This window comes from Aspergillus saccharolyticus (genome assembly GCF_003184585.1).
Source record: "Aspergillus saccharolyticus JOP 1030-1 unplaced genomic scaffold BP01scaffold_9, whole genome shotgun sequence".
NCBI lineage: Eukaryota > Fungi > Ascomycota > Eurotiomycetes > Eurotiales > Aspergillaceae > Aspergillus > Aspergillus saccharolyticus.
The window spans coordinates 744,652-768,477 of record NW_020290619.1 but is presented as its reverse complement, the minus strand read 5'-3'; the positions used below and the strand labels follow the sequence as shown (position 1 = coordinate 768,477).

The following is a 23,826-nucleotide window of genomic DNA, read 5'->3' as shown; positions in this document are numbered from 1 at the left end:
AATAAACTCTGTTGAGATAGCCTTTGAGAGACAATGTATTCGGCGTAGAACGGAGGCATAATAGCATCATGTTGACTGTGTGAGATTGTCTAGCCTACAGCGCTCATGGTTCTTCTTGACAGGTAAGATAGAAGTGTTAAAGCTATAGCGGCAGTAGTGTTCAGAATAATCGCATGTGGTGCAGCGCAAATTCAGCACTTTCTCACTATCCACCCTCTGGTAGCCATGCCTCCATGCCTAAAACACGCTTTGTCGAAGTCATATAATTTTTGATTCGTGTCTAACAGCACATATTTACAATGGCATCAACTGCCGGAACCGAATGATCTTCGACCAACGATAAACGGGTATAAAGACCGACAGTAGCGGGCATATGGTTGCCCTGAGACGCAGGTCGCCATGATTAGTGCCTCTACAGCAGCTTTCAGACAGTTGACCTGGCTTGTCCTTCGTCATTCTCAGACCGAGAAGGTATACAAGTGAATAGACCGGCTATCCACTCTGGCGAAGTCACGATCCACCACAACTTTGATTTGGGTCAAATCACTGTCTTGCCCATCTCAACCCGACTTCCTGGCCTTCATCTCGGCGATGAATTTGGCAGTCTTCGACGTGGGGATCACATAAATTTTCACCAGTTCATCCACAACCTCCACCTTGCCACTAGCCAGAATCTGCAGCAAGGGCAGCTTCTTGCCCGCCTTGATCAACCCCCCCGTGGCGGTCTCCATGAAGCAGTCCACTGTGTTGATCGTGTATTCATGCTTGGTATCCCAGGGCAGCGGGAAGATGTAATCCAGATGATCCTCGATAGAATGCATTTCGGAGAACGCCTTGATGAAGTCCGTTTGCGCGTCCATGTGGTAGAGCAGCACACAGGGGAATTCGAGGGTGCTCTCGGGCGACAGCGGGTCTGGCGAGAGCTTGATGCACGCGTCCTCCATCTCCGGCGGCGAATCCGTCTTGCGCGTGCGGATCCCTCTCGCCTGCAGCGCGACGCTCAGCAGCTGCGCCTCCTTCTGCTTGCGCTCCTCCTCGGCCTTCCGCTTCGCCGCGACACGCTCTACCGCTGCCTTGCGCTCTGCAATCTTGGCAGCCACGGTCTGCAGTGACTTGTTCTCCGGATCAATCGCCAAACCCCGCGCGGCAGCGTCCTCCGCCTCAGGGATTTTGTCCAGGGCGAGCAGCGCCGACGCAGACCGATAGTACGCCTTGACATTCTTGGGGTTGAGTTTCAAAGCGGCGGCGCAATCGAGCGTCGTAGAGCGGTAATTTTCTAGGTTCCACCGAAAACCAAGTCAGCCCATTATAAATCTCCTGATCCACAAACAAAAAAAAAGACCACAAGGTGGAAAATCAAATTGCAACAACTCACGTAATTCCAAATGACACAACGCGCGGTTGATATAGCACGCAGCCTCCACCTCCTTCTGCAGCTTCTTCTCCGCCTCCTCATCCTCGGGCTTCTCCCACTTATCCTCCTTAGCCTGCAGCACCGCGATGGCCTTCGTATAGTGTTCCTTCGCATCAATCCACCGCTTCTCCTTTGCCGTCTCATTCCCCTCGGACCGGAAACTCTGCGCCACCTCGCCGCGGGTTCCTTCGTTCTGCAGCGCGCGGATCGCATCCAGCATGACGTTTTCGCCGTCTATACTCAGAAGCCGGTTAGGTTAGCTCCACGCAACTTCTTCTATTCGGTAGTGATTCCTCGCAATATCGAACCCGGAATGAACCAATGGAACAGACATACTCTCATCCAGCGCCTTATCCATATCCGTCATGAACAACGGCGTCCGGTTCAGGATATCCGCCAACTCGTCTGTCGTGTGCGTCTGCACCGCCTGCATCGTCGGCGGCATGCGCGGCGCCATCGGATCGTTGCTCTCTACATCCTTGAGACGCTCGTGCTTGATCGGGAGGATCTCTTCTTCCGTCGTCGTCGTCGCTGCGGCGGCGGCGGCCGCCGCGGCGTTGGCGGCGCCGTCGTTCAGATTGAGCGATTCGTCGAAGTCGTCGGGGAGTTCTTCGATTTGGCCCATTTTCGGTTCTTGGCGCTGGACGGTGAGAGGGTTTGGTGAAATTTGGTGCGAGGTGACGGGGTCGCTTTTATCCTTTTTCGGATCTTTCTAGAAAGACTATAAAATGTCATGGTTGCGACGAGGAAATTTGCTCCGCGGGGATGAGGGGTGGGTGGAGACAAACGGTGCAAACTCGAGGGGAGAGGTGCGCCTTCACCTGGTTACGTAGAGGGACTGACCTCATAATTGACTTATATTTCATCCTCTTGTGTAGAATATATGAATTGATATAGTAGTTGGGTTTTCTGTGCAGCTTGCGGAGGTCTCAAAAATTTATCGTGTGCCATGTTCACACAGGAACGATAATTGTTTCCTAGTCATTCATTGTCCTCCTATCATTTTCCTACTACTGCTGCGGCATGTGCTCTGTCTGGTACTGCTATGCACCACGAATTCATTTCCGACCAACAACAAATATTCCCTCACAAACTATGTAAGCCAAAATGAGGGAGCGCGCCGATCTTACGAGCTGCGATTAATCCTCGTTGATGCCGACACTTATCAGAAACAAGAACGGCTGGAAGAGTCAAAACACCTCGCCGGTTCATTGTATGGACTTCACCGGCCATCTTCGTTGCAGCGATTCGAAACCTACGGCGCGTGCACAATGATGGGATATTGACTGAATTAAGTCAAGTCTGAGGTGGAGTGATTCAGAGACTTTGAAGAGTGAAGGACGGACACTCCGGAACGCTCAGTTGTAACGGTTTCGGAAACTCGCGCTGATCCTGAACCGCGACTACCAGGCGCTTTTATCCGTGCTGAGCGATCGCGCCTGCACTTGGGGATGTGAACAGGCACTCATTGTGTATCTGGGAGTCGATTAGTGCTTCAGATGTATACATCTGAGACGAGTCCGTTCTGCAGTGCATGGCATCAACTGTCGTTTAGAAGAGCGCAGAATGCTCCAAAATTGCAGTCTTGTCGGTTATTCCACAAACGCTCGGCATAACACAGCCCGAGGTACATTTCCGAGCGGCTAATGATGGCTTGCTGGATCTGGAAAAACCGGCATACTTGGTACAGGGAAGCTTGGAATCTCCTAAAGAAATAGCTCGGAACAGTTCAACGACAGTCCCATAAGCCAGACTGTGAATAATATCAGGGTTCACATTCATACTTGGTCTGCATATTTTCACGTGTGATCCCTTTTCTTGCCACAATCATCAAGGACCACAAACCTGTCCCAGACCCATTGAGACACATGAACCTGGGGAAAGAGCCAAAGATGGGTCTCCATGAAGCCGACCAAGATTCAACCCAATCAGATGAGCCAGAAGTGCAAAAATTAGTCGTCTCCATTGCGATAAGTGGTGGTCCTGGAATGTGAGAGCACGGGTCGCAAAACCAGAAAAACGAACCTCGGCTTTTGCTCTCAAGGGAATTTGACCGCGGATCCAGTGATCCACAATCTTTAGTCGCCATCGGTCCGACCTTCATGTGCCAGCACGAAGACAAGAGTAAATCGGACAGTCATTTGAATTTCCCTTCACCTTCTTCAACATTTCTTCACCTTATGTGTATATGATTTGAATGATTGTCTCGTTCGTTGTCCGACCGTATCGTTGCAAGAAGAACTCACGGCGCACAAAAACTTGATCCAATCGGTCGGCAGCCCAGACCCCCTTTCTACCCCAGAGATTGCTCTTATCGGCCGGGATGAGCACCCCCGGGGATTATGACGCTGTCCGCAAGGACATCGCCGCCCAACTGAAAAAACCCGATTATGACGACGGTAGCGCTGGTCCTGTCTTTGTTCGTCTAGCATGGTCAGTCTCCCTAATGAGAAGTAAATAACTTCCATATCCACCAGCTAATCTCCCCACAGGCACTCCGCTGGCACGTATGATGCGGAGTCCGACACGGGCGGCAGTAATGGGGCCGGCATGCGTTATGAAGCTGAAGGCGGGGACCCAGCCAACGCAGGCCTCCAATTTGGCCGAGCATTTCTCGAACCCGTTAAAAAAAGGCATCCCTGGATCACATATTCGGACCTGTGGACCCTGGCTGGTGTAGTTGCCATCAAGGAGATGGGTGGGCCCGAAGTCCAATGGCAACCAGGCCGAACAGATCTAGTCGACGACTCCAAGGTGCCGCCTCGCGGCCGCTTACCCGACGGAGCTCTGGGAGCCGACCACCTCCGTTTCATCTTCTATCGGATGGGCTTCAACGACCAGGAGATAGTTGCACTAGCGGGCGGACACAACCTCGGGCGCTGCCATACCGACCGTAGCGGGTTTGAAGGACCATGGGTCAATAATCCGACGCGGTTTTCCAACCAGTTCTTTAACCTCTTGTTGAAACTCGAGTGGACGCCGAAGAAGCTGGGCAATGGAGTGTCTCAGTTCGTCTATGTGGATCCGGATGCAGAGGAGGGGGACGAGATGTTGATGATGTTGCCCACGGATATCGCGCTGAAGACGGACGAGAAGTTTCATGAGTGGGTGGTGAAGTATGCGAAAGATAAGGAACTGTTCTTCGATCACTTTGCAAAGGCGTTTGCGAAGTTGATCGAGCTCGGCATCAAGAGAGATGACAAGGGGCTGGTCATCAATGCAGATAACATCAAGGGAGGATATATTTCAGCGCCGAAGAAGAGTGATACCCCAACTGGCCCGCCGAGGAAGTCCAAGAAAGAAGCTGTTCGGGCAAGGTTATAGAGTACGGGCCTGGTTTGTCCCGGTCGGACTGCGTTGTTTTCCTCGCATATGGAATCTAGATTAGATGATATAGTTAGAGTTAGCCTGTTTTGCTTCATTTTTGAGTTTTTCAATAGATGTGACTGACTGATACCGACTTCGAGTACCATGTATCTGGATGAACGGTTCTGAAGATCCTTCAGCTAAGGATAAAACAAAGATCGATTGAAGGTGAGGATGAGAGAAGGGGGGAATTTTGGCGAGGAGGACGAAATGCGGGGAAAGCAACAAGGATCCGCTGGAGCTGACTTCCCCCTTGTCTTTCATTGGCTGTTTACCATGTATCGGCATTTGACGGGCTGTACAACTAACTACCAGTAATCTAATTAGTACCTACTACTACGTAACTACACTAGTCAGTAGTCCAACTTGAAGCTGAATTCAGGCGATCGACCCGGTTATAGGCAATTGAGCCTTCGGGGATTCTTGTTTTCTGCTAATACTTGAAAAAGAAAAGTTATGCACATACTCTCGACATCAAGCACCGGCAGCTACTACTGTACTGTACATCTCTAGCTCAGAAAGGGATTCCAACCACTGTACATATGTAGATGGTTTGTCAGAAGGCAGAAACAGATGGCATATGCACTGTACAGGCCATATCCCAATGGTGAATCCGAAAACGACGGGTACAGATCTGCCACTCAAGAACAGAAAAGGAAACTCTCTTCGGAAGCTCGGCCCATCTGTAAATCTTCCAGATTGCCACTTTCATTTGCACTCAGCTCTTTCGCATCGTAGGACTTCCAGATAGATTCTGACAGACTGACTTGCCCGCTGACTCATTGGCTCACTGGCTCACTGTTCCCAAGTCGTCTCGTCAGTACTCGCTTGCTGGAGTTCAGGCTGAGCGGAAAACCATGACCAATCTACTATGGTGCTGGCCTCATTCAAAAGCTCTTCCAAGCTGCCTTCTGCAGTTGATAAAGTCGCTGCAACATTACTGGCATCATGTTTTTGTGCTTGAAACCAAGCATCAGTCTGTGTCAATACCCTCTTGGGATCATTTAGGGCTGCATTCTCAGCGTCGAACGCATATGGGGTTGTTTCCATAGTCTGGAACTGTGTAGGTACATGGTTCGGATAGGCATTCATGGCTGCAATCGCAACGTCAAAGTCAAACGGGTCTTGCTCCAAAGCCTCGGGTTGAGGTTTCCAGACGCACTCGTAGAAAAGCAATGGAACAGCCTTGTGTGTCCACCAATATGCCGGAATTCGGTCGAAAGGCAGGGCGACGGGCTCAAGCATGATCAGCGGAGTCATTTGGCTCTCGTAGACATGGAGTCTGCCATTGCCACTTTCGTCGGGTTCCGCATCAGCCCAGTATACACGGAGACGGTTGTTTGCGAAGTAGATGCCCCCTATCCATCTGTATATCGCTCTACGTTCCACACCCGTGAAGTCGATGTAGTTGATGCTGAGATCACGCGTGTGCTCGCGAATAAATGAGCCGGGATCGGGACCAACTACCAAGCACAGCGGGAGGGTATGATATGCATAGGTTGTGGTTACGGGCTTCCCGCATTTTGAGACGCAAGCCTCGGTCACGCGCCGTTCAAACCAGCGGCTCAAAAGGTCCTGCATGGTGATACCGTTTGTATCTGTGTTTACAAAAGGCGGCCTCGGCATGCGTTCCTCGAAAGGCAGTCCGGCATCGACAAACGAAGAATCGGGACACACATCAGGGTTGCAGCCGCACCAGTAGTAGTGCCTGGCAGAGAGATATTGGAACTGAGGGAAGCTCTTTGTCAAAGCCAACCAAGCCTCTTGTACGTCTTTGGGAGTTCCGTTGACATCGATGTCAAGTGCCTGTAGTTCAGCCTTGACACGGTCTCTGACTTGTAGGCCCGAGCTAGCGGAACAGGTATCCCAATCTGTGTTGACTGCTTCGATGAAGGCAAGCTCTGCTGAGGTCATATCTTCATTTTTCACGGCTGTCAGTTTCAGCAATTTAGCGACCACAATTAGAGCGTCAATCATCTCCGAATTGCCGCTCCATCTAGGACCTCTGTCACGAGACAAGGATTCTTCCATGGCGATGTCGCTGTCAAGGAGCTGAGGCTGTAGGGTGCTTGATGATGTAGTAAGAGGGATGCTGTTGAGGTGCCCGTCTGGAGATGCAGTGGTCACAGTTGTCTCGAACGAACCGGCGAGTTGAGCTGGATGATGTGCCGCCTGCTGGAGAAGACCAGCGGTGCTGGGGTGGAAGACGTTTATCTGGTTGTGATCCTCAATGTGAAACGATATGTTGAGAAGGGCACCATTGCGCGATGGTAGGGACATCAAATACAGACACAGATCAGAAAGAAAAGGCGATGCACCGGGTGGTCTCTGAAAGTTTAACACAGTGGATTCACAACACGTTGGCAGGGCTGGATAATAGCGACTGACTGGGAGAATCGGCCTTGCTATGCTGGCTGACAACAGCCGTGGACCTGCGTCGCGGGTGAGGTCAAAGACTTCCAGAAACTTTTGGGGTCGATGCTCAGGAGCCTGGTTGTAGAAGATCTTGTAAAGGACGAAGCGAAGCTCACTGGTGTTGGTATGGCGCTCATCTAACCCATGTTCAAATCCCCAGCCGTGAAAACGGACCAGAGAGATAAGCTCATGCTTGCGTGCCAAACCAGCCTTGATGATGCGACCCCTCACCTGGCCGTCTATCTTGAAATCGATCGGGGGATCGGGCAAGGTCTCCAGATCCAGCAGCTCATACTGAGGAGCTGGATCAGGAAACTCCACCTCATCCCACTTCACGCCTGGCATAGAGAAGCAGTATTTTTGGACATCAAGCCGGCTTTTGGCCCTCTTTCTCTTTTTGCAGGCAGGTGTCTGGCTGGTGCTGGGAGGCATCTCCTGGCACGGATCGTATACTTCACAAACGAAGACGCTAACAGGCTCGCTAAGTCTTGGGGAGGACGGGCGCTAAGCTGAAAACGGGAAGGCGTGTGTGGTGGTGAGGAGGAAAACCAACAGGAAGCAGCGACACTAGAAGAATCACCCGGAGTAACACGACAGAACTGGCCAACGTGAACCAGCTCATTGGCATCATAAACAAAACCGTGTTAGCATTTTAAGCACACAGTTTCACATTATTTGGGAACTATATTCTCTACACTCTCTTCTGGTATTTCGAATACAACTACAAGTACTTCACAATTCCTGTACTAAGAACCTTGAGAACGAGTTACTTGATCCTGGGCTTTGGGTAATAGTTATGAAGTCCCACTCCACCACCGGAATGACACATACGAGTGATGCAATCAAGCCGGGCTATACAATCTTACACGATAACTTGGACCAAGTCAAGTGGGAGATTCACTGTCTTCAAGTCAGATACCCGAGCGTAATGTTAAGTGGCGCTGCGACAGATGGAGTTACTTTGACAACAGCCCCATCGAAACTAGAGTCGCAGCTACAAAGACCAGACAGGAAAGAGGAATCAATCCTCCAAAAATGGTCAAGCAAGCACATCGACCACCAAATGTATTAAGACATGGATAGTACGCCTTTCTCTCTGTCGCTCAGCAACCGGTCCTACTATGGAGCCTCAACCGTAGCCTGAGGCTCCCCAGAAGTCACCAAATCACGTGCCCGAGCCTCAGGCCCGACAGACAATATATCCCGAAACAGGCAAGCGCGGGCCGTAAGCGAGCCCTCAGAACGACCATTCCCGAAGCGGTTAGACGGCAGCTTACCCGATCCCACAACGGGCTTGCGAAAGTCCCAGAGGAAAGAGATTGAGAAGCACCGCCCAACGCCCTCGACCTTCACCCTCCTTCTCCCATCCCTTTCGCCTGTCGACAATACACCGCGGTCCCGCGCCAAATCGCCCATCATGTGTACGTGCAATTCTCTCAGTCTCTCCAGATCCCTCATGTCCGACGATTTTTCTCTTCTGGTGTCCCTATCCTGGTTCTGTGTCCGGTCGGTTTTGATATACGGTTCGGTGGTCATCTCGGGATGATAGCGTTGGGAAATTTTCGCTGCAACGGAAAATTATGGAATAAAGTGTCAGCTCGATAAGGGAATCAAGACAGACCGACCGGATATGGAACGGGGCGTGGGCACAGGCAGGAAGAATTAATCGCTCTGGAAAGATGGGACATGAGCATTCGCCATGATTCTGAACGAACGGAATTGCTGATCTGTGTTTCGACATTTAGCGCTTGTGTCCGGCGAGAAGACCAACTTCCAGTACATTCTGCGTCTCCTCAACACCAATGTTGACGGTAAGCAGAAGATCATGTACGCCTTGACCCAGATCAAGGGTGTTGGTCGCCGTTACTCCAACTTGGTCTGCAAGAAGGCCGATGTTGACCTCAGCAAGCGGTACGTTTAATCCCAACCAGAGTTTCCATCACATCCATCCACACAGGCAGATCTTGGGCAAGCGGGAAACAAGAGGAGGAAGCACCGATGGCGCGCAACCACACAGCAACGTCTAGCGCGAGGAAATTACTTGAATTGGGAATCAACTCGCGCTCGCACCTGACCTCTGCTTTCAACGTCACGTTCACTTCAACTATTTTCCGACAACAGTCAAGTTAATTTCTCTTCTCCTACAGCGCCGGTGAGCTTACCACCGAAGAGCTCGAGCGTGTCGTCACCATCCTCCAGAACCCCGAGCAGTACAAGATCCCCGCCTGGTTCCTGAACAGACAGCGCGACATCACCGACGGCAAGAACTCCCAGGTCGTCTCCAACAACCTCGACAGCAAGATCCGTGAGGACCTTGAGCGTCTCAAGAAGATCCGCTCCCACCGCGGTCTCCGTCACTACTGGGGTCTCCGTGTCCGTGGTCAGCACACCAAGACCACCGGTCGCCGTGGTCGCACCGTCGGTGTCAGCAAGAAGAAGAACTAAGCATCTCCTTAATCGTCTGGGAGACTTGTTTTTTTCTTTCTTTTCTTGCGCGGGGCTGGGCTACTTTGGATCATGGGATTAAAAGAGAGTCGGGGGGGCAAACCTTTGTCAGAGGATGCTGGTGTGATTTAAAAACCTCCTTAACGAAATTTACCCCCTTCTTCGTTGGGAAACCTGAAAGGATCAGGGGAAACCGGATGGCTTTGTCTTGACCCCGTGTTTCCTGCGAAAATGAAAAGAAATCATACCATCATGAAATGAAATAAAAAAAAAACCAAACTTCGGTCCTCGCTTTTGTAGATGATTTAGAATGGCTGCGTCGCTACATGCTAAGTGAAATACCCAGAGTCTTTTGCATCTCCTACAAGACTCGTACGACGTCGTCTGTCTCCATAAACCTATATCAGGTCATATGTTATCCCCAGGCTATACTTCTCTCTCCCATCAACATTTAATCTTACTCCAAACACCTCACTGGCTTCTCGATATAGAGCATATGGACTTCTCCAGACTTCTCCCTTGGATATACCACTGGCACTCCAGGGGACATTCATCTCTCGTACTTCGATTATCATAACTCGTGCTATTTCTCTCGGTGCGAAAATGCTCTTTCCAATAACATATAAGCTTGTCCTGTATATTTAATCATCTTTTCTGGTATCAGATCGTCTCTAGTAGTCCTTATTACCCCTAGGCGTTTAAGTACATATTTCTCGTTTCCTTTTCTAGTTCGATGTCTTTCAAGTGTGTCTTTCCATCGCATCGCCTTCTCGCAATAGATGTACCAGAGACACCAAGAAGACGATCCCTCTACGAGCGTGAATCTTTGCCAGCTCTCCCCCCCCCTCCTCCTCCTCTTCTACCTAGACTATTCACACCATCTAGTTATCCACCTCAAAGGTCCAACCTCGCTAGCCAGTCCCCAGCTCAGATGACGGGAAGCTCTACCCTGAGCGACACAACAAGTATGCGTAACATACCGAGTCAAACGGGTCCCCCCCTTTGTCAGGGCATGCAGCAGCACAGTATCGATCGGGATCGGATGGGACTTTTTCTGAAACTTTATCTTCTGAGAAATGAGGCAACTAGACACTTGGAACAAGTGACGGACTAATGTAGCCTTGGGGACTTATACATAGACATCAGAGATAAGATACAAGAATATAATCCTACGTATTTTCCCCGGCGCAGTATTTCGGCGTTGTGATTTTGCCTTCTATCTATTCGTAGTATCCCGACAATTACTGGACGTCATATTTGGAAATCACTCGGATTGACGAAGTACCAATCCTCCGAATCGGGTTACTCAAGTTCGCTACGTGGAAGGGGGTTTCCTGCATTCATGGTCTCGACTACGATGGGAAAATTCGGCGAATCTAGATGTAGCCCCGGGCGATTTCTCATCCGGTACAGTGCACGCGGCATAGATCGTGTTTCATATACAAAGTTGTCTCGAGGAAAAAGTATGATTATTCCATCAATTCTAGCAAATAGCATGTCATGTGGGCATAGATCCCGTAAAAGGCGTTCTTTGTGACAGGCAGACTCACAACAAAAAAAGCAAGGGACATATAGAGAAAAGGAAAGCTGGTACATATTGCATGTAGGTAAGTGCAAGTCTTTAGCTCGTATCAAATAGCAAGCGGAGCAGCGCCAATCTAGAACCACTCGCCGCCCAACCAGCGGTTGAAAAACTCCAGGCTGGACTCAGGCTGATCCATGGGGACCATGTGGCCACCGCCGAAGAGGCGCATGAAGGTGAAGTTACCGTGGGACTTAACCTGACCCACCTTCTTGCCCTTGTGCTCATTGTCGACGATTTTGAGATCCTCCAAGGGGAGGGGAGCATACTCCTTCTGGCCGGGCCACTCAAGAGCCTCGGTCCAGGCCTTGTTACCAAGCCAGTTGCAGATGAAGTCAGCATCACCAGCATAGATCAAGACGGGGATCTGCTCGAGCAGACCCGGGACCAGACGGTGGTAGGGCTTCATCCAGTCGCCGTGAAAGAGGAAATTACGGTTGATGTCGAAGTTGCAGGAGTCGTAGCCCTGAACCTCGGCACCGACAGCCTCAATGACTTCAGGTTTGTTCAAATAGTCGCTGACATAGCCCAGACCCTTGTAGCAAAGGTTGGAGCTGTCCTCGCACTTGCCACGGACATCGTAGACATTCTGTCCGGTGCGCTGGTAAGGAGCCAGAAGGGCGTTGTTGCAGTAAATAGAGGCAGGGACACAAACCCAGGCGCTCTCAGAGTTATAGCAGGATTCGATCATGGACAAGCAGCGGGGGAGGGCATTATCCATAGACTGGCAGGAAGCCTCATCCAAGACAGCAGGGTAACCACCATCACCACAAGCCATGGGGCGGTAGTACTCGTACTGAGTCAAGCCATCAGTGAGACCGTTACCAATCAGCACCGACTTAAGGTTGATGTTGCGCTTCTTGTGAGACAGAATCTCGGAGGCAAAGACGGGGATGTAGTGGCCAGCATAAGACTCTCCAGCAATGTGAAAATCCTGCTTGGCGTATTCGGGGAACTGCTTGAAGAAGAGAGAAAGCAGAGCATACACGTCCTTGCCAGCAGCAACAGTGTCGCTGACGGCAGAGCCACTGTAGGAGTAGCCGACGTTGACGGGCTGGTCAAGGAAGATGACGGAGGCGTTAGAGTTCCAGGAGAACTCATTGTAGACGGGCTTGATGTTCTCATCGATGCTGCTTGGACCAAGCTCCATGAACAGACCGGTCAAAGACGAGCAACCGGGGCCACCGTTCAGCCACAAGACGACGGGGTCGTTGGCAGGATCGTTGCGAGATTCAAAGAACCCTTTTAAACATCAGATTCCCGCAAGTCAAGTCCACTCAAGAGATCGGCACTTACAGTAAAACAGGTGCTTATCATTCTCGTTATCATCGAGATAACCGGTGTATTGCTTGACGCCGGGGTCAATCTTCAGCGAGCTAGGGTCGGTCTTCTTGACTCTGAGATCGTAGGCTTCTAAACGGCCATCAATCTCCCGCTCCTTCTCACCGTTGGCACCAGTGACCCAGACGTCCTGGACATCAGCACCACGAACAACGTGGTCCCAGTGAGAGTCGGGACGACGGTTGTGCTTCTTGGGCAGAGAGAAGAGAGGGTTTTGGTCCATGCTCTCGGGGAAGCTGCTGGCAACTTCCTCCCAGAGTTTACGAGCATCATCTGACAAGGTCTTCAGTTGCTCTTTGAAAGCGTGCAGGGGCTCGGAGGAGCTCTCAACAGTCGACTTGATGTTGGACTCGAGGCCTCCGAGCACCTGCTGGAAGGTAGAGGGGACGGCAGCAGTAGCCGCTCCGACCAGCAACGAGGCTGGTAGAACTCTCATGATGAATTATACTGGTTTATAGGATGGTCTGGGATGAGTTCTCTGATGAATTGAGGTGGGAATGACAACAAGGACCTTGCGGCAGATGGTATCTGGTAGGCAGGGTGCTTATCAGTAAGAGCTATCAGGGCAAGACGGCTGTGACTGGGGAATGGGGAGTTTAAGCTCACAGCTCAGGGCAGATGAGATCGATAGAATTGCAGCTGATACGACACCAGCCACCTGAGTCTACCGGGATAGAACAAGAAAAGAGAAGGGGAGGTGAGGATGGGGGAGAGAAGGAAGAGGGAGAGGACGGAGGACCGGCGGTGGCCTGCAGATGACGCCTTGATAGCTGAGGGAGGAGGCGACCAATCATACTGCGGTGCCTTTCCGGACCAAGGCAAGTCACGCGCCGAGTCACATGCGATGAGTCAGCAATCAGCACGGGACCAGCGTCATCGCCCTCTCCTCCAATCACAGCCCTGTCGGGCCACTGTCTGGCTCCAGGCAGGCTTGGATGCGGGCATCATTTTTTCAGCAAAACCCAGACATCCCCTTGTTGATAAACAAATCCCGTCCACCAGATACCCTTTTTCTCGTGCATATTCTTAATTAGACCAGCGACGCGCACCGCAGCTTCCCCGGAAAGGAAGCGTCTTCCAAAATGCCGATTAACCAACCCTCAAATCAGATCAAGTTTACCAATGTATCAGTCGTCAGGTTAAAGAAGGGTAAGCAGACAGTCACCCCGCCTACATACATCTTCTTTCTAGTCGCTGCAATCCAAGTGAAATGATTACTGGCCTAGCGATCTAGGCTTGACACGGTTTATCGAGATTTTCTCGACCACCTCGCTAACACCCCATCTCTTTCAGGTAAAAAGCGATTCGAACTCGCCTGCTATAAGAACAAACTCCTAGAATACCGGTCCGGCGCCGAGAAAGACCTCGACAATGTCCTCCAAGTCCCCACGATCTTCCTGTCCGTCTCGAAAGCCCAAACCGCACCGTCTGCCGAGCTCGCCAAGGCGTTCGGCGCCGACACGCCCGCCGATGAAATCCGTCAAGAGATCCTGCGCAAGGGTGAAGTGCAAGTCGGCGAGCGAGAGCGGAAAGAGATCATCGAGCGCGTTGAGAAGGAGATCCTGGATATTGTGTCGGGTCGACTGGTCGACCCCACCACGAAACGAGTCTACACCCCAGGAATGATCTCCAAGGCTTTGGATCAGTTGAGCTCGGCGAGCGGCCAGCAGCAGACACAGGGCCAGGCGTCCGGTAACGGCGAGATGACCGGAGAAGGAGATGAGAACCGCGCACCGGCCCAGCCACGGAAGCCACTGTGGACGGGTGTCACCGCGAACAAGTCCGCAAAGAGTCAGGCCCTAGACGCCATGAAGGCATTGATCGCGTGGCAGCCCATTCCGGTGATGCGCGCTCGGATGCGCCTCCGTGTGACTTGTCCCGTGTCGCTTCTGAAGCAGAGCGTCAAGGTTGTGGGGGGCGCTGGCGGAACGAACAAGGAGCGAGAGACACCTACGCCCAAGGGTGGTGGCAAGGGCAACAAGAAGGGCGGTAAGGGATCGAAGAAGTCGGCGCGTCAGCAAGACTCCGAGGATGAGGCTGGTGGCTCCGACGCCGAGGCGGCACCGGCCAAGAGCCCTAGCAATGTCAAGGACAAAATCCTCAGTTATATCGAGTCTGTGGAGGCCCAGGAGATCGTTGGAGGTGATGAATGGGAGGTCATCGGATTTGCAGAACCTGGCGCTTTCAAGGGCCTCAACGACTTTGTGGGTAATGAGACCCGTGGTAGAGGACGAGTGGAGGTTCTGGACATGGCGGTGACCCACGAGGACTAGATGAGGGTATGGCTGGCTTGGGAGACCTCAGCCAAGCATGTATAGATGACATGACTGATGACTAGAAAAAAGCGGGAAATGAAGTGTACGAGAACCATTTGGACATGCATTGAACTTCCGACGGGGGCTTAGCAGTGTAGTACATCATCGCACGGTCTATCGGCTTAACGCCATAGTTATTACCACGACACATTTTCACCTCCGCAGTACATGTTGCCCCTTTGGACCAACTACCTACACACACGTACATCAGCGACTCATCCAAACCTCCCGTCCCAACTGAATTGATATCAACTGCAAGTGACACACATGACAACTCCATGCATCAACTTCGCCACAAACATACGTCCTGCTCGGTACTGTACTGTAGATCTCCCACTCCCAACCTACGCCACCCCCTTCCCCCACTGACGAGATTCCTTATCGCTAAACCTCTGAACAGTCCTAAGCCAAGAAGACCACGCATGCACGCAGAAGAAGAAAGATGCAGAGTTCGCCCCCCAAACCCTACACTATCTCCTCCAACCCTGTACTCCGTACAGTAGTGCTGTACATGCATCCTCTCCATGCCTTTCTTATTCTAGAACACATCCATCCATCCTCCTCGTTCCTCCACCCCGCCAATAAGATAGAATATCCTAGTACGAGGTACAGTAGTGTACTATGTAAGGCTAAAAAGTGTTGCGGTCTCGCCAAGTCATCGGCCACGCCCCTTTCCGGACTTGAACTATTGGCGTGGCGTGGCGTGGCGAGGTGTGGGCGTGGCGGCGCCGGTGCTTGCTTGTTTAGTTTCTCGAATCTATGCAGTCTACAGTAGCTTAAGTTACTGCAGTGTTACATTTTTACCCAACCCAGAGGAAAAGGAAGGTTGAATTGAGGCGGGTTCGGGGTGTAACTTCAACATGGTGGTTTGTTATCCGGGCGGGAGGGGAAGGGGAGGAAAGCGGGGGAGAGAGGGGGGCGAGGAAGAAAAGGAAGGTTGGGTAACTTTGGTAAAGCATGTCTAGCTGGATCGGAGTCTAGGAACTTTATCAATTTCAACTTTCAAGGATAGTGGACTAGTACTCACTCACTACTCATAAATAGCCCCAGCAAGGCTGAGCTAGAGTGTATAGGGATTCCAGATTGAGTTGATGAGCATTCAGTTCAACTACAGTAACGATACTCCGTACGTAGGGCCAAACTTGCCAAGAAAGTGAGGTGGATTCGGACTGGAGGATAGTTCAGGGATCTTGCATGTGGAAGGTGGAGAGCTTCTGGGAGGGGAGGGAAGAGGTAAACTATGCAGTGGAGTGTGTTCGTTGACTATCTTGAACTACAGTGTCTATTGTTTCTTGGTTTCGCAGGGCGGGACGAGATCGACTTAGATTATCTGTATCTCTTGTAATGGATGTTTAGAACTCGACTGTAGGTGGGAAGAGGGGTCTGTCTACCTATACCTCTACAGCAGAAGATGTGGCAATTAGCGGACATTGTCTGCGATGATACAATCTACAATTTATCATAAAGTGAGGAAGTGAAATCTGATTTCTTCATTCATTGGTCTACTGCACGACCTGGTGACAATGTCTGTTGGTCGGCTGGGTAGATTCAGAGAGCACAGTTCTTTTGCTCGGGCTGGCTTTCCTCTTGCCTCGCGAGGTTGCTAGTAGTAGGCAAACCCCCGGCTAGGAAAGTATGGTAAGCTGATGCAGCACCGCCAGCAGCATGACCAAAGACGGTCGGTAAGAAAAACTTGACTGCGAAGGGTATACGCTCGATTATAAATGCACAAAAGCATATAATATATGCATAAGAAAGCCAGGCGCTTTTCGACATTCGTTCGTCTCAGGCGTGAAAAGTCAAATGTAAGCCGGCAGTGCCGCTGGCCCAGTTACATGCAATAACCGACATGCCCCTCACGTCGTGCGATGCATGGACTGGGACCCAAGGTCTTGGCTGATAGAATGGACCGGGCGGTGGCCGGAGGACTCGGTTTTCGGGGCCCTTTAAGCGCCCGAAGTAAAGGAGTTGGCTGGAGTTGGCTGGATTAGAATAGAAAGTGGATGTCGTTGTCGGTAATTGTTTGCTTCGTCTAGTGCGAAGAGGGAAAAAGGAATAGGTTGATCGTCGGGATAGGGGTCGCTCATTGGGTGACTGTCTCACGTGACGATATGAAGCGAAGATCTTGCCGGAAGTCGAAGTGGTTATTAGGATAAATATAAGTTCTAGTAGCAGATCTGCACAGCGTTCAACGCTCGTGTCAGATCTTCGGGTGCGAATGGCATGTAAGCGTCCTTGGGTGCCATCGGAGGCGGCGATATCGTCCGTACAACCGGGGAGGTGTACCGGATGGATTCTTTCCAGAGCGCGATCGGGTCCTCCTGTTCGAGCTCCGGAAGAAGCGTCATCAGCGACTCGCTGTAGCTCGCCGGGTCCACAGCAGTCGAGGATGTCGAGCCGCTGCTGTCTCCCGGGCGGCCAGGAGCGTACTCGTCATGGCACACGGATATCGATGCTGCAGCTATACGGTCAGTCTGCGGGCTTACAGAAGAGATGGAAGACGCAATTGATAGCGAAGGAAAGGAATATTCCCACATACCATTCAACATATCTACCTCCGGAGCCACTGTTGGCATCTGATCCGGAGCCAGGTATTCCTCCTCACATTGGGGTCTCAAGTAGTCCGGTAAGGATGCGCAGGGCGACAGCGACAGATCTAGCGACCGGCGCCGCTCATCTTGTGCTCCCTGAAAGGACCATGCGGCGAGACTCCGTTGGTGTTCCCGATCGAAGGGACCCTTGAATTTAGAACGAGGTATCTCGTGGCGCTTGTAGTATTCAATCTTAATGCCGCTGCCTTTCGTTTTGGAAGACGACGAAGAGCTGCTGCTCCGTCGGAACACTCTTCGAACCTTTTCACGGAAATTCATTATAGCGGAAAGCAGGTGTAGTTGGAAGATGGCGAATAGATATCGAAGTTGTGCAGATGTGGAGATTAAGCGTTGACTCTGTTTTTAACTCCGCACCTCAAAAGTAGTAGCGGGCCTTTCCCAGTCGGGGATTGGACAGGAGGCAGGTTGTGCAGGCACAGACAACAATTGCAGGGATAAGCAAAGCCCGATCTCATCGTATGTCTATAACTGAATGGGGGAGAAGAGTGGAGAGGGGTAGAGAGGAGGGGAGAGGTAGATCGAAGGGAAATAAACGATCAGAGGAGAGAGAGAAGAGAGGGGAGAAGGGGAGGGCGAAGTAAGCGCAAGAAGTAGCAGGAGAGGGAGAAGGGTTAAAGAAGGCGATGGGGACCGTAATGCGGGTATCTTAAGCAGCAGTCAGTAGGAGAAATCAACGACTAACTGAGAGGAGTAATCGAAATCGGATCGTCTCCATACCTATGATTCAATTCGAGAGGGATATTATTACGAGTTGGCCCCGGCAGGTATCGCTGATTGGCACGAGGAGATTCAAGACACTAAGTCACTTTTGCCGTTTAGCCCCATTCCGCTAAGCGCACGGCGATAGCGGTTTGTGTGTGTACGGAGTATGATAGATAGAGAGAGATGGAGAAATGGAGAAAACGCAGAATCAGGAACACTCATCCCACCATAAATCCAGAAAATAACTGAGGAGAATGTTGGGAGCCAAAGGGCATAGAATGTACAAGCAACAACATCTTTTGAAAAGGGAGAGTGAAATAAATAAATGGAAGAACTACTAACCACTTCACACGGCTTCATCTGCTGTCTCCTATCGCTTTCCCTCGCTTGACTTGCAATGTGTTGCTGTTCCTCCTGCTGCACTGGCCAGCCCTGACTCCACGGTCTTGGACAAGTCTGGTTAAGCCGCGATTTAGTTTACCACCCTTTGCCTTCCAACTACTCGCCCCCGGACAAATCCGATTGTGTGGATGGGTTGAAGGAGATCCACCTGAAAGTGCGTGAATTATGTCGGAGAAGAAGTGCTGATAAAAGTAATGCTGCTTCGAGTCCAGCAGTCTGGTGATATGTCACTCTGCTACTCCGTAGATGGAGATGGAGGAATTGATGCTGGATATATCTCTTCCTATAATACTACTATTTATTCTTCTCCGCTGCAACTCCATTATTTCATCATGCATCGCCCCCTCGGAATCATCCAAAGGCTATCGGACCAGGATGGTTCTTCTTTTACTTGGCTTATCCTGCCTTCTGCTTCAACAGTTGAATCATTCCGGGGATTGCAGCATCGGCGTCACGGTGCCGACGTCCGGTTTTCCCACTTTCCCCCCTCCAAAGCTGACTAACTATCTATCTTCCCCCAATCAACCGCGAGTCAGAGTCAGGTTGACGGTCAGGTTGCATTCGCTTGTACAGCGCGAGGTACGACTGTCCGGCAAGTTTGACCATGGTAGTGTTGAGTCTTCCAGTGGTTCTACGCCGACCCTAGATCAATCCCGAGTCGATTCCGGCCGCGGCGTTGTCCTTTGATAGACCCCCGTTGGGGCACGAGCTCTTTTGCTGGAGGTGACGTGCAGAGCTTGCACCTACAAGTGGCCCATTCTGGTAATCGCCTGAAGAGAATGGTGACAGTGACACTGTACAGTGATCCGTATCCACCGGACAGGCCGAGCAAGAACCAAAGGCTGCATTCCTGGCATGGGCAGGAGATGTGGCAAAAGGCAAACAATCCTACCCCATCATCCTTCTCCTCGTCCTCCACCTCCACCTTCCTGTCCATATGGCCCGGGCTAGGCTAAAGCCAGGGCGCGAAGACGGGGGGGAGAACAGACGCAAGGTTTGTATCGCTGTCGTGGCCAGTCCTGCACCGAACCTTTCCAGAAGGATGGCCAAGATGTTCGATCGACGTGCAACCACCACCACAATCACCATTACCACCACCACCGACCTCATCTATATTAGGGATCCTGGTCAACCTTGGGGAAGCCTGTGAGCGGCCGACAACTATCTGTGGTACAAAGGGATGATAACCGACAGCGTCATTTTTGACTGCCTTCGTCCTCCTTCTCCCTCTCTTTGTTGAAACCGTGGGCGGTTGGAACGGAACTTCTGGATGGAGGACAGACTGACGACGGATTCAGACGAAACGTCGGAAGGGGTCGGATGGTGGCACCGAGATAGATAGCCGTACCGCATCTGCTCGCCGTCCGTTCCGTGAGGAGTCTCTATCATAGGTTTTCAAAGCGATAACAATATGTAATGGGAATTGTGCCGCCCAAGTGGACTAGCCGTATCCAGTCTGCGGTGACGAGAGATAATGCGCGAATGAAACAGGCTGGGATGGTTGAGCTCGCCGACTGCCCCGCTGGATATCCCGGCGGTTGCCTCCACCCGGCACGGTACATCCGAGTATAGTATTGTGTTTGGTTTATATTGGTTATTATGTTGTACATTTTCAACAGCCAGGCCGGCTGGCCCAATGGTAAGGCGCTTGACTACGAATCAAGAGATTGCAGGTTCGAGCCCTGCGTCGGTCATCATTTTTTGTTTCCTCAGGTCAGTGTATAATCACTCTGCCAAGCGACGTCGAACTCAACGCCTCGCCAAGAGACAATTGGTCTTATTCTAGATACCGACTCGGCAACAACTTGTTCCAAGTAAGGGCGTCCTCGCGCAGCTACGGAGAGTTGGGCAGGAAAGGATCAAAGGCCGGGTTTAAACTCTACATGATGTCATCACCATCATCGCCTTCGTCAGTCAGCCCTCTCAACCTTCTAGAAGCCGCCGCAACTTGCCAGCTTCTTGTTCTCGGGTAGGAATACATAGAGTGCTCCGGTGATACAGCATTCGAGGAAATGCGCCTTTTCTGGCCCACGAACAATTGGAAGGATACAACAACAGCCAGGGACTCATGGGCGAGCCTGTTTGCAGGCTGATCCTCGCTCCATCCGTCCATGTGCTTTGCTGGAGCGGTATGTGGCTATCCTCGTGGTACGCACCAAGTTGGTCAAACAAGGCACTGACTTTGACACGTTTGGTATTCTGTTGTTCCCCAGGGCCCAAGGGATTACCCCGGTATCTCTAGCCTTATCCTTAAGTTCGTTGGGCCAGATTCTGCAACCGGCCAACATTCCTGGGGGGAAAGGAAACGGTACAGTCCTCCGTCCACTGAACCCAGCCGGCTACACTTCGCATGATGTAATTGATCCCACGCGGGCTCTGGAGGGAAGGGGGAGGGGGGAAGAAAGTGTACTCCGTAGACCGAGAAAAGGATCATCTTTGTCTCCTTTACCTTATTCTCGTGACTGGATGGTCAATGACACGTACAGCGATTAATGGTCCCGATTGTTTCCGCCCAGCTGTTTTCCTCCCCCAGAATCTTTCCTGGTTTGTTCTGCATCATTTTGCAGGGAGGGTGCTTGGCATATTTCTTCTTTGCTCTAGTGTCGTGATCCCTTGCCTGGTTGGGATAGAGCAACCGGATTAACGACTGTTCCGGGCGATCGGCTGAAGACGGTTTGGCAGCCTGGCTTCTTTTCTTGCTGCAGGTACGGAGAAAAAATCAATATCGTCGGAAATTAGGGGGGGAGGGGATGTTGCGCCTCATTGCTTCCTTATTGAAGATTCAGATCTCGTGCTAATTGATTACAATGGGAGCTCCGGGGAAGGGGGGGAGAAACCCCTCAATGCAACCAGAATGTCAATTGTTCTTATCGCGTTCTCAATGCGGAAAGAAACATTAGTTCGTAGCTACCAGCCCTGCTGGCTGCTCTCCCTTCCTCCCTTCTTCCCTACAGTAATGAGGATTTCTGGCCGAGAGCAGATTTGCCGACAGCTCATAGAACCAGGTCTCTCAGATAGAGGTACCACCACCACCACCAAGAAGCTCAATATCCTCCTCGTAGGTAGGAGTCGCAATCGTAATCAATGTAAGATTTAGATCCGCAAGCTTATGTTGCTTGGTGTGTATGGAATAATTAATTGTCTCGACCTTCCTTTCCTCCCTGAGACGCATCACACAATTGCTGTCCCCCTCCATGTGACTGCGACTTCGGCAATCTACTACCTGCGCATAACCTCTGTCTACACCAATTTTCACCATCTTTTGAGGCGCCTGGTCTGAGCTTTCAGTTCTACGACTATTCCAGTACTACTACCTACTAAGTCAGAACCACCCACGGTCAAAGGTCGTTGCTGTTGAGACTATAGCCCTGCCGTGCACTTCCCGGGGGAACCACACACACCTCCCCCACGGATTAACGTTCCCCGATTTTGATTAGACATTCGGAAAGGACCAACATACCTGCTGCCCGCCCCTAACTTCCACCACTTTGCCAGGTCTGCGACTTCTTAATCCCCCCATCGTGGACACTCGCACGACCCTTCAGACCCTGTGCCATCCGCATCCCTACACAACCCAGTGAGTCCACAAAGAGCTATTCTCTCCCTAGTACAACCCTCCGTCCGTCGTCCATCTCCACCAAGAAGCCAGTCTCTAATCGCTGGCCCACGAGCCACCCCAACAGATTTGATTGTTTGCGCACACAATGGCGAAGAAAGGAAAAAGCAAGAACAAGAGCAAGAGCAAGGGTGGCGCTGCCGCCGCGAAGAAGGTCGCCGATACTCCGGCTGCCCTGTGAGTCGCATCTCATCAATCGCACAAAATCCATTTTGCGCCGCGCTAACGCGGAATTTCTTGCCTCTAGTCTCCCCGAGCAGGAAGTCGAGGAGACCGTCACAAAGAGCGATGCGGAGCCCGAAACCGTGGTCACTGATGCTGGCGCAGCTGTGACTGCGGACCCTACCTCCGTTCTCCCCGACACTGCCGCTAAAGGCATCACTGCTGCCCCGCTCGATGATTCCACTGAGGAGGCATCCGACGCGGTGGACTCTTCGTCCCCCAATGCTGACGAGCCTGCCACCGAGGCTGTCAAGGAGGAAGTGGAGGAGCCTATTGCTGTGGCTGGAACGAGTAAGTTGTTGCCTTCTGCTGGTTGCACCTATTGGATGTCTGGGCGAATTGTTGACATCATTTTCCTTCTAACGCAGCCACTACCTTGCCCGAGCGCCCCAAAGACACTGTCTTTGAACCAGAGACCCATGAAACTCACGTGAAGAGACCGTATGAGAGCAGCCTGACCACAAAGGACGAAGACCACAAGCCGCCCAAGATTCCTAAGGTCGAGGAGGACCTGGATGCCACCATCTCAGCCAAGGCTGTTGAGCCGACCAGCAAGGATGCTGTTGGTGCAGCTGCGGTGCCAGCTGATGAGGCCGTGGTTCCTGCTGTCGACACGGCTATTCAACCCCAAATGGTACCGGGATTGGGCACTGACCCCTCGGACAACATCGATAGGGAACTGGAGGTTCCTGGCCTGAACGAAGACACGGCTTCTCCCAATGAGCCTGCTACTACCTCATCCAGCACGATTGAGCCCGTGACCACTGATGCTGCCGTTGACAAGGCTGCCGCTGAGACTGTTGCCCCTGTCTCCCTAGCTCCTGTCAGTGTTTCCGCGGTTCAGCCCGAGATCACTGGCGCTGGCGAAGTCCCTACTACCAAGGAGCTCGAAGTCCCTACTACCAAGGAGCTCGAAGTCCCTACTACCAACGAGGAGCTCGAAGCCCCTACTTCCGAACAGCCCGCAGCTGCGGACAATGTTGCGAAAGAAACCACAAAGGAGGAGTCCGCTTCCCATGAGCCCACAACGGCCGCAACAGATGCCGAACCAGTCATTGTGGTTCCATCCAGCATTACGGACGCGGACATCAAGGGCACTGATGCGGCTGTAGTGTCTGCCGCCGACTCTGCCCCAGCTGCTGAGGCTCAGAAGCCTGTGGAGGCCGCGGAAGAGAAAGTGAACACAGCCGGTAATGAGGCTCCAGAGGAGAAGTTGGATGCCGCCGAGGCTGAGGCGCCGGAAGAGAGCGCGGCTCCAACGAAGATCGAGGAGACTCAGCCCCAGAACACTGAGTCGCAGCCGGCTTCTGCTGCCAAGGATGCTCAAGAGATCGCCGAGGCCCCTTCGGAGACCCAGAACAAGCCCAGTGAGACCACGGGTGCACAAAACACGT

At 51.8% G+C, this 23,826-nt stretch overlaps 10 protein-coding genes and 1 non-coding gene across 11 annotated transcripts; 6 read left to right on the top strand and 5 right to left on the bottom strand.

Moving 5' to 3' along the window:
- Positions 1-150: 150 nt before the first annotated feature.
- BP01DRAFT_355361 (HSP70/90 family co-chaperone CNS1) lies at positions 151-2,114 on the bottom strand. Its single transcript, XM_025574668.1, has 3 exons — positions 1,751-2,114; positions 1,376-1,648; positions 151-1,276 (listed from the first exon to the last, which is right to left on the bottom strand). Exons 1-3 carry the CDS (start codon positions 2,037-2,039, stop codon positions 561-563), a joined length of 1,278 nt encoding a protein of 425 aa, XP_025432933.1. The 5' UTR covers positions 2,040-2,114; the 3' UTR covers positions 151-560.
- Positions 2,115-3,584: 1,470 nt separating this feature from the next.
- On the top strand, positions 3,585-4,980 carry BP01DRAFT_355359 (peroxidase). Its single transcript, XM_025574667.1, has 2 exons — positions 3,585-3,847; positions 3,907-4,980. The coding sequence occupies exons 1-2, from the start codon at positions 3,738-3,740 to the stop codon at positions 4,736-4,738; spliced, it is 942 nt and encodes a 313-aa protein (XP_025432932.1). The 5' UTR covers positions 3,585-3,737; the 3' UTR covers positions 4,739-4,980.
- A 595-nt stretch (positions 4,981-5,575) lies between these two features.
- On the bottom strand, positions 5,576-7,540 carry BP01DRAFT_381376 (uncharacterized protein; the record flags this gene model as incomplete). Its single annotated transcript, XM_025577299.1, has 1 exon — positions 5,576-7,540. The coding sequence occupies one exon, from the start codon at positions 7,538-7,540 to the stop codon at positions 5,576-5,578; it is 1,965 nt and encodes a 654-aa protein (XP_025432931.1).
- Positions 7,541-8,612: 1,072 nt separating this feature from the next.
- Positions 8,613-9,675, top strand: BP01DRAFT_414852 (40S ribosomal protein uS13; the record flags this gene model as incomplete). The annotated part of the gene is made up of 3 exons (XM_025579084.1): positions 8,613-8,616; positions 8,941-9,106; positions 9,343-9,675. 3 exons carry the CDS (start codon positions 8,613-8,615, stop codon positions 9,638-9,640), a joined length of 468 nt encoding a protein of 155 aa, XP_025432930.1. The 3' UTR covers positions 9,641-9,675.
- A 1,390-nt stretch (positions 9,676-11,065) lies between these two features.
- cp3 (carboxypeptidase C PRC1) lies at positions 11,066-13,251 on the bottom strand. The gene is made up of 3 exons (XM_025574666.1): positions 13,170-13,251; positions 12,519-13,091; positions 11,066-12,464 (listed from the first exon to the last, which is right to left on the bottom strand). Exons 2-3 carry the CDS (start codon positions 12,997-12,999, stop codon positions 11,299-11,301), a joined length of 1,647 nt encoding a protein of 548 aa, XP_025432929.1. The 5' UTR covers positions 13,000-13,091; positions 13,170-13,251; the 3' UTR covers positions 11,066-11,298.
- Positions 13,252-13,527: 276 nt separating this feature from the next.
- BP01DRAFT_355357 (guanine nucleotide exchange factor SDO1) lies at positions 13,528-14,921 on the top strand. The gene is made up of 2 exons (XM_025574665.1): positions 13,528-13,712; positions 13,857-14,921. The coding sequence occupies exons 1-2, from the start codon at positions 13,646-13,648 to the stop codon at positions 14,834-14,836; spliced, it is 1,047 nt and encodes a 348-aa protein (XP_025432928.1). The 5' UTR covers positions 13,528-13,645; the 3' UTR covers positions 14,837-14,921.
- A 115-nt stretch (positions 14,922-15,036) lies between these two features.
- Positions 15,037-15,479, top strand: BP01DRAFT_355354 (uncharacterized protein). Its single transcript, XM_025574664.1, has one exon. It carries the CDS (start codon positions 15,157-15,159, stop codon positions 15,379-15,381), a length of 225 nt encoding a protein of 74 aa, XP_025432927.1. The 5' UTR covers positions 15,037-15,156; the 3' UTR covers positions 15,382-15,479.
- A 1,369-nt stretch (positions 15,480-16,848) lies between these two features.
- Positions 16,849-18,210, bottom strand: BP01DRAFT_240932 (uncharacterized protein). Its single transcript, XM_025571266.1, has 3 exons — positions 18,208-18,210; positions 17,418-18,135; positions 16,849-17,333 (listed from the first exon to the last, which is right to left on the bottom strand). Exons 2-3 carry the CDS (start codon positions 17,746-17,748, stop codon positions 17,044-17,046), a joined length of 621 nt encoding a protein of 206 aa, XP_025432926.1. The 5' UTR covers positions 17,749-18,135; positions 18,208-18,210; the 3' UTR covers positions 16,849-17,043.
- Positions 18,177-18,696, bottom strand: BP01DRAFT_240917 (uncharacterized protein). The gene has a single exon (XM_025571265.1). The coding sequence runs from the start codon at positions 18,550-18,552 to the stop codon at positions 18,280-18,282; it is 273 nt and encodes a 90-aa protein (XP_025432925.1). The 5' UTR covers positions 18,553-18,696; the 3' UTR covers positions 18,177-18,279.
- Positions 18,697-20,216: 1,520 nt separating this feature from the next.
- On the top strand, positions 20,217-20,288 carry BP01DRAFT_t100. Its single transcript has one exon. It is a non-coding gene; the product is annotated as a tRNA-Arg (tRNA).
- A 1,819-nt stretch (positions 20,289-22,107) lies between these two features.
- On the top strand, positions 22,108-22,965 carry BP01DRAFT_240899 (uncharacterized protein). The gene is made up of 2 exons (XM_025571264.1): positions 22,108-22,387; positions 22,458-22,965. Exons 1-2 carry the CDS (start codon positions 22,299-22,301, stop codon positions 22,864-22,866), a joined length of 498 nt encoding a protein of 165 aa, XP_025432924.1. The 5' UTR covers positions 22,108-22,298; the 3' UTR covers positions 22,867-22,965.
- The last annotated feature ends 861 nt before the right edge of the window (positions 22,966-23,826 follow it).

Coding starts and splice junctions, on each gene's coding strand:
- BP01DRAFT_355361 (XM_025574668.1), bottom strand. CDS start 2,039: ATGGGCCAAATCGAAGAACTCCCCGACGACTTCGACGAATCGCTCAAT. Junction 1,649..1,750: donor GGATAAGGCGCTGGATGAGA/GTATGTCTGTTC, acceptor TTCTGAGTATAG/ACGGCGAAAACGTCATGCTG. Junction 1,277..1,375: donor GTTGTGTCATTTGGAATTAC/GTGAGTTGTTGC, acceptor GGTGGAACCTAG/AAAATTACCGCTCTACGACG.
- BP01DRAFT_355359 (XM_025574667.1), top strand. CDS start 3,738: ATGAGCACCCCCGGGGATTATGACGCTGTCCGCAAGGACATCGCCGCC. Junction 3,848..3,906: donor GTCTTTGTTCGTCTAGCATG/GTCAGTCTCCCT, acceptor ATCTCCCCACAG/GCACTCCGCTGGCACGTATG.
- cp3 (XM_025574666.1), bottom strand. CDS start 12,999: ATGAGAGTTCTACCAGCCTCGTTGCTGGTCGGAGCGGCTACTGCTGCC. Junction 12,465..12,518: donor TGATAAGCACCTGTTTTACT/GTAAGTGCCGAT, acceptor GATGTTTAAAAG/GGTTCTTTGAATCTCGCAAC.
- BP01DRAFT_355357 (XM_025574665.1), top strand. CDS start 13,646: ATGCCGATTAACCAACCCTCAAATCAGATCAAGTTTACCAATGTATCA. Junction 13,713..13,856: donor AGTCGTCAGGTTAAAGAAGG/GTAAGCAGACAG, acceptor CATCTCTTTCAG/GTAAAAAGCGATTCGAACTC.
- BP01DRAFT_355354 (XM_025574664.1), top strand. CDS start 15,157: ATGCATCAACTTCGCCACAAACATACGTCCTGCTCGGTACTGTACTGT.
- BP01DRAFT_240932 (XM_025571266.1), bottom strand. CDS start 17,748: ATGAATTTCCGTGAAAAGGTTCGAAGAGTGTTCCGACGGAGCAGCAGC. Junction 17,334..17,417: donor GGAGGTAGATATGTTGAATG/GTATGTGGGAAT, acceptor GTATAGCTGCAG/CATCGATATCCGTGTGCCAT.
- BP01DRAFT_240917 (XM_025571265.1), bottom strand. CDS start 18,552: ATGAAGCCGTGTGAAGTGGTTAGTAGTTCTTCCATTTATTTATTTCAC.
- BP01DRAFT_240899 (XM_025571264.1), top strand. CDS start 22,299: ATGGCGAAGAAAGGAAAAAGCAAGAACAAGAGCAAGAGCAAGGGTGGC. Junction 22,388..22,457: donor GCCGATACTCCGGCTGCCCT/GTGAGTCGCATC, acceptor TCTTGCCTCTAG/TCTCCCCGAGCAGGAAGTCG.